The sequence below is a fragment of the Danio aesculapii genome, chromosome 9 (assembly GCF_903798145.1).
Source record: "Danio aesculapii chromosome 9, fDanAes4.1, whole genome shotgun sequence".
NCBI classification, from domain to species: domain Eukaryota; kingdom Metazoa; phylum Chordata; class Actinopteri; order Cypriniformes; family Danionidae; genus Danio; species Danio aesculapii.
The window spans coordinates 40,066,708-40,079,623 of NC_079443.1; the positions used below are offsets into that span (position 1 = coordinate 40,066,708).

General features: G+C 34.7%; 1 protein-coding gene across 13 annotated transcripts in view; it reads left to right on the forward strand.

Moving 5' to 3' along the window:
* map2 (microtubule-associated protein 2) overlaps positions 1-12,916 on the forward strand; it is a 212,006-nt gene that overhangs the window by 189,261 nt on the left and 9,829 nt on the right. For 10 of the 13 annotated variants that reach the window (XM_056465691.1, XM_056465693.1, XM_056465697.1 and 7 more), the window contains 2 exons: positions 407-726; positions 11,904-11,996. In XM_056465691.1, the coding sequence (XP_056321666.1) occupies positions 407-726; positions 11,904-11,996 (413 nt within the window). The remainder of the gene's footprint in view (positions 1-406; positions 727-11,903; positions 11,997-12,916) is intronic. The other 3 variants (XM_056465694.1, XM_056465696.1, XM_056465703.1) reach the window with 1 other exon arrangement.

The window sequence follows — 12,916 nt, forward strand, 5'->3', positions numbered from 1 at the left end:
TTTAAAATTATTAGCCCCTTTGACCTATTGACCCATTAAAGCCTTTATATGTCAGTTTAAGCTGTATAGAAGTGTCTTGAAAAATATCTAGTCAAATATTATGTACTGTCATCATGACAAAGATAAAATAAATCAGTTATTAGAAATGAGTTATTGAAACTATTATGTTTAGAAATGTGTTGAAAAAAATCTTCTCTCCGTTAAACAGAAATTGGGAAAAAAAATAAACAGTGGGGCTAATAATTCAGGGGGGCTACTAATTCTGACTTCAACTGTAGCTATAAATCATTAATGAAAACTGCCAAGTGTTTTTAAAAATTTTTAAAATGTTTTTATAGGTATATATTTGCGCGTCCTAATTCCTGTAGTTTAAACTAAAGCTAATAAAATTGCATTTCTGCTTAAGGCACAGAGTCAGCTCGGTCCCGCTCTGCCCGCAGCGGCACCTCAACACCCCACACACCCGGCTCCACAGCCATCACCCCTGGCACCCCTCCCAGCTACTCCTGCCGCACCCCGGGTACACCTCGCACCCCAGGCACCCCCAAATCCCTCAGCCTGCTGTCCCAGGAGAAGAAAGTGGCCATCATCCGCACCCCTCCCAAATCTCCGGCCACTACACCGAAACAGCTGCGTGTCCTGAACCAGCCGCTGCCCGACCTCAAGAACATCAGATCCAAGATCGGCTCCATCGACAACATCAAGTACCAGCCTAAGGGGGGCCAGGCAAGTCCAAATGCTCACATACTTCCTCAATTCACCTCAGCTGGTACTGTCCACTCTTTCTGCCCTCCACATCTGTCTGTCTGGGTGCTGTCTGAGTACTTCAGGGTTAGTTCTGTCCCCTGTGGGTGACTGTGTACTTTTGAGTGTGCTTTGTACTCATCACTGTGTTTGCATGTGTCAGTTCACTGTGTGCATGCTAACGGGTGCATGTACTATACTGTAATAGCAGTTCAGTCATCTTGGAATGAATTTTTCTTTGCCTGACTGGAAGAGATTGGGGTTCTTGTGATGTGGAACTAAAGATTTATACTTCATATTATTTATTTGTTATTTGAAGTATTTATTTGAATTTTGCGCTTTTTAATGGAGTCAGAGATGATTAGATGAACATTATTTCAGATTATTTCATTACATCGTTACTCCTGTTGTCAGATGTATTTGGCAGACTCTTTTATTTTAAAACATATACATTTTATTAGGCTTGTCAGTCATTTAAAACAAATATTACAATGTGAATACACTTTAAAATGTATAATTTTTACTCATAAATGTAAATACATTTAAATGTACATAAATTTAAACAATAAAATCATATGTCCAATGCACCCACAGTAAGTGAAAAAATGTAAAAAACATTTAATACCACTATTACTTAAAAAAAAATAAACCACACTATTTTGCACTACATTTGGATATTTAATAGAGGCTTTTTATTTTCTATTTTACTTCAGTATGCTCCTTCTCGAGTGCTTTGGACTTAATTATGTCCAAGCTGGTCTTAATTTTGTTGTCTATCTTTATGAATCCCTTATCCAAAGAGCACCGAGACATTAATTACCCCTGAAGATCTTTTTGTTTGATTAATAATGTACATACAGTTGAAGTCAGAATAATTAGCCCCCCTGTTTATTCTTTTCCCCAATTTCTGTTTAACTGAGAGATTTTTTTTTTCAGCACATTTCTAAACATAACAGTTTCAATAACTCATTTCTAATAACTGATTTATTTTATCTTTGCCATGATGACAGTAAATAATATTTTACTAGATGTTTTTCAAGACACTTCTATACAGCTTAAAGTGACATTTAAAGGCTTGACTAGGGTAATAAGGCAGGTTAGGGTAACTAGGCAGGTTATTGTATAATGATGGTTTGTTCTGTAGACAGTTGGAAAAAAAAACTAGCTAAAAGGGGCTAATAATTTTGACCTTAAAATGGTTTATAAAAAATTAAAACTTCTTTTATTCTAGCCGAGATAAAAAAAACAAGAATTTCTCCAGAATAAAAAAATACCAGACATACTGTGAAAATTTCCTTGCTCTGTTAAACATCAGTTGGGAAATATTTTAAAAAAGAAGAAAAAAATTCAAAAGAGGGCTAATAATTCTGACTTCAACTGTACATTTATTTTAAATACATATTTACATTTTTTACATATACATTTAAATACATATGTATTTAAATATAGGGCTGCATGATTCTGGCTAAAATAAGAATCACAAATAATTTTTTTTGTTGCTTTAAATAAAGATCACGGTTTTCTCACGATTCTGTCGATGTAAAATAAAGGTTAATATGAGTAGGCTGTTATTATTTTTTATTTCTCTGACATATAGTAAAACAACAATAATAATAATATGTGTAGGTTTACTGCTGGTTACAATTTTATATATTGGAATGGTGGATTTGAATAAACTTAAAATTTTTCCTGGTCATTAATGCACAGTAGAGTGATTATATCAGAATGCAACTATTCAAAATTCTGAAGTTGATTTATTGTGTTTGAGACATGTGCTTGCAATCTGTCATTAACAACATTATTAGACCATTTTTTTTCACTGGGAAAATGAGACATGTCATTATCAGGTTCCTTTATGCATTACATTCAACGTTATATAGGCTAGAGTAGTTATACTGACACCGTTAAACGTTTATTCTCATGCACAACACTTTGTGTTCGCTTTGAAGAAAAAAACATATCAAATGATTGTGGTAATCATAACTCTATAATCCAATATGATCATTTAAATGATGTGTGTGATGTTGGTTTCACTTTCACTGTCGAGTGTGTTTTATGTCATGGCTGCCGTCACTGAGAGAAAAAAAACATATATACAAATCACAATATATATACAAATCCTGCGCGGCTCTCAAATGATCGCTCTGTGCAACAAACAGAACGTTATTTACAACTTTATTACCTGTTATTGACAGCCTACGCAGGTTCGGTTTGCTAAAGGACTTAATGAGCGAGCATCCTCTGTAGTAAACACACAGCTCACAGTCAGCTCACGTGTGAATTCGCGGCCACGAATACGTCATTACATGAAGACAGAAATTACATTTTTGGGTGAATTATAACTTATCAATACAATATGTGACTCTCTCAACACCATTTGGAGGTGTCCACAGTGCTGAGAAACGTATATAAAACAATGTGAAGACTTGTACGACTGCCAATGCTTCTCTCCTAACCTTGAAAATTAGCTGAATAGAGACACTGGATTAAGATCGTTTGGGGGTTGAATCGAGATCACAATCTTTTTTTGATTAATCGTGCAGCCCTCTTTAAATACACTCACATACTTTCCTTTGGCTTAGTCCCTGCTTTATCAGGGATCGCCACACTGGAATGAACTTCCAATTACTCTGGCACATGTTTTATGTTTACGCAACCTAACACTAATTCCGTGAACCCTCAGTGGGAAACATCCATATACTCTTGCATTTACACCCACAGTCATACACTACAGCCAAATTTCCAATCATCCAATTCACCTACAGTATACTGCATGTCTTTGAACTGTGGGTGGAACCGGTATATCTGTATACAATATGCATGTATACAATACATTACATAAACTTTTTTAACAGCTTAGCAGTTCAGTGTTCTGTCTTTGGTACACTGAGCCATTAGTTACAGAAATTTAGGAAATTAACGCTAAGGGGTTAAATATACTATTTACTATAATATAATATTTAATAAACTATAAATATATATTTATTAACAATAGTTATGTATGGTAGTCAAACATAAGTAATGAAATACATCTTTGGATTTGCATACTAGTTTTGAGAATAATCTGATTTCGTTTCTGTACTGTAGAAACGTAAAGTACACACACACACACACACACACACACACACACACACACACACACACACACACACAAATACACAAACAGTATTTCTCCTGTATGTCTGGTCTTGTAGAAGGTTTTGTTTTCCAGGATGAAGAGAGTTCAGCAGGGACGATGGGGACAGACTCGTGATGTAAACAGCTCTTGTGTTTTTAGGTCGTTTGATGCAGTCTTGCTGTAATGAGCAGGGTATGAGCTGTGTGGACTGACATCTTTATGTGTGGCTTGTGGCAGAGAAAAGCGTCTCATCAGCCACTGCAGTGCACACTGGGAGACTGCAGTGATAAAATATAGGAAACAACCTTAAGTCACATTGGAGTAATTGACTTCTGTTTTCTTGTGTGTGTTAAAGGGAGAGTTCACCCAAAAATTTACTATTTACTCACTCAAATGGTTCTAAACCTTTATGAATTTCTTTCTTCTGTTGAACATAAAACAAGATGTTCTGAAGAATGTTGGAAATAAGCAGACATTAGCCCCTTTCACACATACAGACATTTCTGGAAAATTGCCAGAACGAATTTATCGATACATTTCCGGAAATGTCTGTGTGTGAAAGGGGATAATGACTGCTTATTTCCAACATTCTTCAGAACAGAAGTTGTAACGTTATCGTTACATTTGCCGGAATGCTGCTCTGTTTGAACACAGAAGGAAAATTGCCGGAAAAAGTGCGTTCACGTTTAGAATATGCTGACGTAAGACATCTACTCCAGCCAATCAGAAGCAAGTATGGCTGCAGCCCGGAAACCTCCAAGTGCGGAGGGGCTTACGCTGCAAGTAGGTTGGGTTACCTCCAAGAGGGAGGGACTTCCGCCGTGAGTAGGTCATGCTCCGAACGCGCGGGGCTTATGCAGAAATATAAAAAACAACACAAATACGAACATTAAATGTCATGAGAACATCTTACTTACGTTGTCAGACAAATTTCATTGCTTAATATATCTTTTGTTATTATCAAATGCTATTTTAAACAGCCATTTTACTGCTCAAAATATCTAAAAATGACCCCATAACAAAGGAATTTTATTGCTTAGCATCTTACCTCTTTGCTATTGAACTCTATTTTGAACAGCTTCAATGACCCCATAGAGCGTTGTAATATGGATACTATTGAACAGTAAAAAAATTTTAACAACCATTTTACAGCATTGGAATATTTATTTTAATGAAAGTAATAACAGAACATTTTAAACAACTATTTGAGCGTTGCAATTTGTATTTTAATGACAGTAACATGAACATAACATTTTAAACAGCCATTCACATACATAATACATATATACTCAAAATAAATAACTGATTATGAATATAATCATTTGATCATCTGAAATATATATCAGAACACTCAGATGCATTCACGTCCACGCTGTTTATAATGAAAATAAACGCCGTGTTTAACTCTCCTCACAGACAGTAGACAAGAGATGCAGCTATATCAATACGTATAGAAGCCATAAGATTACAATAAAATTAATTTTAAATGCCATAAAATTATGAAATTATCGTACATTATAGGATTTTTTTTCATTATTGATCGTACATCGTACAGAGGTCGAAATTATCGTACAAATACGATAATTATCGTACGTCTCGCAACACTATTACCATTGTACATCTAAACATGGGAAAGTATTCCTCCATATGTTTTCATCAAAGTTTTACACAATACTCATCCTTCTACAGAATTTGTAATGTAGTCAGATGTGTTAACATTTAGCTGCGGTTCACATTTCTGCCTTTGAATGTCTGTGAGACAAAAGCAGCTGTATGAATGCTAAAGCTTTAAATAAAAGGGAAACTTTCAACAAAGCCCGATCCCTATTATGTTTACAAATACAAGCGCAGACAATCAGAGGCCATTTTTTGTTATTGATGTCTGTACTGTAGTTTATAGTCTGGTTGAAGTTGAATTAATCACTATGGTACGTCTGGTCAAAATGCAACGAAGATGGTTATTGTCTCACATGGGTTTATTTCCATTATCATAAGCATATATATGGGTGTTGGTGTGTGTGTGTGTGGTTATTTAGATGCACGCACACAATTAAACAACACCACTAGAAAGGAGGACATCTGTCCATGCTCTACAGATTACTACCAACTGCCAATTTTTATGACGCTTTTTCTAGAACATTTAAAACATACTTGGTGTTTCCACAAGGGAGCAGTAACAGTCCACAGTCCTTAGGTAGTGTCTGAATAAAGAGCCCTTTGCAACATTGTCAGAATTTATATACGTATATTGGAATAAATGTGTAAATGGTCTTTTCCGGAAAAATTCCAGAACCTCCTTTTTGAATTTACCGGTAAAGTTATTCCCGAAATTTTCCAGATATTTACCGGTATCACTTTGTGAAAGAGGCTAGTGACATTCAATGTGGGGACAAAATACTGTGGAGTTCAATAGCTGTTTTTTTCAACATTCTTCAGAATATCAATTTTGTGTGTGTTTAACAGAAGGCTGAACTATTCCTTTAACCCTCTGGGGTCTGATGTAATTTTGGGGCTCCTAATATGTTTTGACATGCCCTGACATTTGTGCTTATTTAAGCTACATATTATCTACTACTTCATCTACGACAAGACACTAGATGAATTGGGAAAGATATCTATCACCCCATTTCCCCTGTTGACTGCCTGTACATTGGGAATTGCAAACATTAAAATTTTTTTTTTTTAATGTTTTGTTTAAATTTGGATGATGCAATATTTAATGAAGTATGCACAAATGTTTGTATATTTCTTTAGCATTAAAATCTGAATCTTAGGAAATGTCAATTTTATTTACACATTAGATTCAAAGGTTTTTACAGAAGAGATTTTGAATCTCTGTTTTTATCACTCCATAGTTCGGAAAATATTTTGATAGATGTGAATAATGTTTTTTAAAAAGATGAAATCTACAGTACAGACACAAAGTGATCTAGTGAAACAAAATAGACACTGAAAATTGTATTTTGCATGTTTTCTTTACATTCGACTGTAAAAAAAAATACACCAAATGGCCGAATACCAATTTCAAAACTGACAAGTATATTAAAAAAAACAGTTTTTGCCTGCAGTGTCTCTCCTTAAGTTACTTAAATCCCACAATACTCTGATTTTATTCTTATAACTCTCAAAATAATACAACGTATCTTACAATAGTATGACTATTATTTCTCATTATTCTGGCTTTTTCATCCTATATAATCACTTAAACACCACAATGCTAAGACTTTATTTTTGTCATTTTAAGTTTATTTTAAAATAGTTGGGACTATTACCGTTGCCAATTTAATTTTTAGTTTATTTAATGTGCAACCTAAACACTAATATGATTGTTAAACTTAATACAGCTATACCTACACTGCAACTTTTCTAGTCATCTAAACTTACATCAATGATACTGACTAAAGTATTAGGTTAAGCTTTATATAACTTAAAAAATTGTTGAAACATGATTAACTTATTAAAATAAGCTAAAGCAAAATAATCATATTTGATGTCTTGACTTTTTGTAATTAAACGTTTTACAGTGTAGTATAGCGCTACCACATTAATTAATTGATTGATTGATTTATTTTCCTTTGACTTAGTCTCTGATTTATCAGAGGACGGCACAGCAGAATGAACCACCAACGATTCCAGCATTTGTTTTATGCAGGGGATGCCCTTCTAGCCACAACCCAGTACTAGGAAACACCACACACACTCACTCATCCACTACAGCCAATTTAGTTCATCCAATTCACTTATACCACATGTCTTTGGACTGTGGGGAAACCAGAGCACCTGTAGGAAACCTACACGAACATGGGGAGAACGTGGAAACTCCACATAGTAATGCCAGCTGGCCAAGCAACCTTCTTGCTGTGAGGCGACAATGCCAACCACTGAGCCACCGTGCCGCACCTAATTCATTCATTCACTGTCAAAATTAAATGACTTGCTGTACTTAAGATCACCATTTAAATCAGGATCACTTTTGTGATGTGTCCCTGGTTTACCTAGACTTGTGAGTACTGTAGCCCTTACAGTGATGAATGGACTTGTGACTGGCATTAGGGTTCAGTTTGGGACACTCAGGACACCCTGAGGAGGGCCGTGTTGTGTAACCTCTGCCACGGCCTCAATCTGTCTGGTAGTGGATGACAGTGGGTGTTTTACAAACACAGTTGCTCTCAGAGACACGAGCCACAGTCTCTCAGGCTCCAGTGAGCAGGCATGTGGCGGCCGCTGCCAGTCTGTGTTTGCCCACGGGTGACACTGGGCAAGGGCGCTGTACCCACCTGTGCCTTAATGACATAATATGTCTACCGAGGCCCACTGAAGCGGACGGGGACAGTCTGAATGTTTGGTGAACTTCTGAACTTTTAAAAGCATCAATCAGAGTAATGTAGATGATTGCTTCTGCTTATTTGCAGTCAATCAAGAAGTGTTGTTATCAATTTTAACATTGGCAAAGCTTACTTTATAATGTCATTTAACATTTTAGAAATGATTGTTTTTTCATCTAATATTTTTTACATTTAATTAATATGTGTTTTAAACATTATATAGGATTTTCATATACTTATCTTTGAGATCAAGTCATACAGTGTTCAGCATAATTGAATGCACCCCATTTTGAAAATGCATATTTTTATCAATTTCTCAATAAATATAGGCAGTGTATTGTGGTGCATTTAAACAAAACAGATTTATTAAACAGATATATTGATTAAAATAATATTTTAGGCACCAAACATATTTAGAAATTTAAAGATATTACAATTGAATTCAATCAAAATATTGAAAAAAAAAATACAAACAACAAAATTAACAATTTTTCTCTCTTTTTTTTGCTTCTTTTGATTTTTCCTCTTTTTGAAAATTATATTTAATGTTTTTCCATCACATATAAATTTGTACTTTAGTACTGATTAATCTAATAAAAGTATAAATTTTAAGTATAGATTTGTAAGGGATGTACTTGTATATGCTAAACACTGTGCCTCATTTCTTAAATCATTTATGACCTGTCTGTACTTCATTTATGTATTTATTTATATAGAATTTTATCATTTGTTAAAGTTGTTCATTGGTTCATTTGTTGGTTCGTTAGGTTGTTCGTTGGTTCATTCGTTTATTCTTTAATTTGTTCGTGGTTTGTTCATTGGTTTTCAGTGGTTTGTTCGTTGGTTTGTTTGTGGGATTGTTCGTTAGTTTGGTTGTTGGTTCACTTCTTCATTTGTTGTTTCATTAGTTGGTTCATTCGTTGGTTCGTTTGCTGGTATGTTTGTTGGTTGGTTGGTTGGTTCATTCATTCATTGGTTCGCTGATTTGTTCGTTTATTCATTTATTCATTCATAATTTTGCAGATAAATATAATGAGTAATTTTGGCAGTTTCAATGTATCTTTGGCTATTGCTATATGTTTATTTGGGCGTCATGGTTGGCGCAGTGGATAGCAAAAAGGTCGCTGGTTCGAGCCTCGACTGGGTCAGTTGGCATTTCTGTGTGGAGTTTGTATGTTCTCCCCGTGTTCGCGTGCGTTTTCTCTGTGTGTCCAAAGACATGGACTATTGGTGAATTGGGTAGGCTAAATTGTCCTTACTGTATGTGTGTGACTGCGTGTGTATGGATGTTTCCCAGTGATGGGTTGCAGCTGGAAGGGCATTCGCTGTGTAAAACATATGCTGGTTAAGTTGGCGGTTCATTCCACTGTGGCGACCCCGGATTAATAAAGGGACTAAGCTAAAAAGAAAATGAATGAATAATGTTTATTTGAAATGTAATGTTTATATATCCATGTTAATTTTTTCAGTCCATCACTTGATATGGCTCTTTCACTTAATGAAATTAAGATGCTCAATGAGATGCTCAGCCATGATACGCATAAAACAAGTGAAAGTTTTTCTTATTTGAGTTGATGGAGGAGCATATGGGGTCTAAGTGTTGGAAAGCGTGTCAACCATAAGTACAGTTGAAATTTAACCCTAAAGGTTTTTTTTTTCAGTCTGATGGTGAAGTCCTTAAGTCTAGCTGTGTTGGTTGCTTATAGGCAGGCATTACCGAATGATAGTTGCCGCATTTTGTTGCTCCACATTTGCATAAAGCTGACCTCTGCTCAGCTTTTTTTCCACTGGGTATTGCATGGTTGATTCTTGGCTGCAGATGCTGCGAGCACATTAAGACAGAGATCAAGTCCATCTTTCTGGGCTGTTTTTCAACCACTCTTGAATACTGATTTGTCCCACCGATGCACGGCTTGTCACTATGTATGTGTTTATGTCTGTTTCCATCTTCATTTTAGGCTTCTGCCGATATTACATTTTCTTGTTGTGATTAATTGCTGAAGCTTTTATCACAATATATATCACAATATTGACATTATCTGCAATAAGAAGTCATTTAAATGTATAATATCAGAAAAATACTTAGTAAGTAGCTTTTGTATATACATGTTTAGAGTAAATAAACACTTTAACCAAATTAAATTGCAAAAGTATAACAGGTAACACTATACAAAAAAAGTCTTATTAGTAAATGTTAGGTAATATAAATTATGAGAAAAAGCCATATTGTAATTATAAGTCAATTTAAAGGTGCTGTATGTAAGTTTTTGACTCTTCTAAAGCATAATAATATCATAATATGTTTGCAGATATTTAAGAAACATGCGAAGTGAACATTCTTGTTTATCTGAAAAACAATGCTGAAGTCAGATATTCTGCTTTGAAAATATGTTTTCCGTGCCGGAACGCTTTCTTTGTTTTGGTTCTTTTAACCCGCCCAATGCCAGTTTAGCCAATTATATTTCACCACCGCGTGCTGCCTTGATGGGAAAACAGCGAATATCATTCATTCAGAGAGGCTCTCCAAACATGCACTAGTGAGCGAAATGTGACCTCCAGTAGACAGTAGCAGACTCCGAAATGAGAGACAGATTCAGAGTTCCACATGAGGTTATTAATAAGCAATTAATATAAACATTTCGAACATATACATTAGGTGAGCAGGTTATATTGTAACCCCGTGTCCTAACAACACGCTATGTGACGAAATTTGCAGTGATAACCAATTTGGCCGTTTGCACCAGACGAAACACGACAGAAATTTAAATACAGCCATTCAGAAGCAGAGAATAGTGCATTTACTGCACCCCAACGAAATGGTAAGGTTTATAATATAATTCATACATATTAAACCTCTTTATTATTATTAAATGTACATGCTGATATGTGTTGACTTGCACTGAGTCACAGATCTAAAGTTCAATTTCAAACGGTTATTTTATTTTCAAGATCTGAGGTGAACTATCTGCTGCTTCTTTTAGTAGTATGGCAATAAATGTCATGTGAAATGGCATTCAAACTCACATAGTTAGCATTTAACACTGAATAAAGCACATCAGGTTGTACCTGAGGTTGTCAGTTTTCTGTTGTTCAGCTGGAAGAAAGAGAAGCTGTTTCTAATATCTCAATTCAGAGTGATGGTTAAAACAAAAACTCCTTTTATTATGGAAAATAATAAATGCATGCCGTTGCTTTTAAATGGAACAAGATTGAAAACTTACATACTGCACCTTTAAAAAATACAAATCAGTTTTATTAGTGATTTACTCCATTAAAAAAAAGGATAATGACTTTTTAAATGTGTTGTTAGTCATTAACTAAGAAATTAACATGATATAAGATTACAAAGTACATTTGTAGTTGACATCACTTTTGACTTTAGATATACTAATGTTAACGAGTGGAAACTCACTGTACATAATTAATAAACCAAATGATTATAAATAGTCACAGAATTTTTAATGATCTAGGCAACATTTAACATGTGAAAATGTTAAGCATTTGCTGTGATAAACGAACACTGAAATACAACTGAATATTCTTTAAATAAACACTCTAAAAGTTTAAATAGTAAATAATTATTCACAGTATTTTGCCCACAATATCAATATTATCACGGTATATTGAATGATTCAATATCGGCATATGTCTATTTCATTTATGTGTGTGTGTTTCCATCTTCATTATAAGAGACGCATATCTTTATATCTTTCTAGATTCTAATTTTAAACAAGAAGCTGGACTTCGGTCACGTACAGTCAAAGTGCGGATCCAAGGATAATCTGAAGCATTCGCCCCGTGGAGGCAATGTATGTACTGCTCCATCTCTCTCTCCTTCTCTTCCAAAGCCTCCAATAGACCTTAAATTTGAACCTTTTGCGTCCCTGTTCAATCTTACACCCACTTCAGACATATTTTTACTGGAATCAAACTGAAGTCCCTTCTTGTTGTTCATCTTGTGGAAAATATATACATGGCAAATGTATATATTTGTAGACTGTAATGCAGGTGTTTGATGCTGACTCATCAACACTTGTGTGTCTACGGTATGGACTTCATATCCTGATTAAAAAACATATCACCCTGCTTTGATTTCTGTTTTGGGGGAAAAAATATGGTGTGTAGTTGATGAAACTGTTTTGCTCAACAGACTGTACCATGGAGTTGCTGCTGTCAACCTTCATGGGTTTTTATTCTTTTCTCTTTAGGGTTTCGAGGGCTTCTTTACTGTATCTGACATTTAATGTCTTGTCTGGAAGAAATTATTTATGTTAACTATGATCAAAAATACTGTAGCATTTATTCAATTTAAAATGTAATAATTTACAATAGTATATCTTTATTTATCTGTAATAAAGCTAAATTTTCAGCATCATTACTCAGAAGTGGGGGAATTACTTATCATTTTCAATGCTAGCAACTTGACAAGTTTGTTAAATACAGAGCAGCAACATTATATTTCATGCTAAAAACGTGTTGATGCTAAGCACATGTTAAATTGAAACATACTAGAAAGATGCAAACAACATTTTAATTAAGGTCATCAAAATGTTAAATGTGCTAGAAATATGTTAGATCGTTAGTTAACATGTCAGAATTGTGCTAATTCATGCTGGCATTATGTTAAACACAGTTTAAACATGCTATTTCATGTTAAAGATATGTCCATGCTAACAAAATGTGAAATAGAAACTACCTAACAACATTTTAATTGATATAAGCAAAGAGT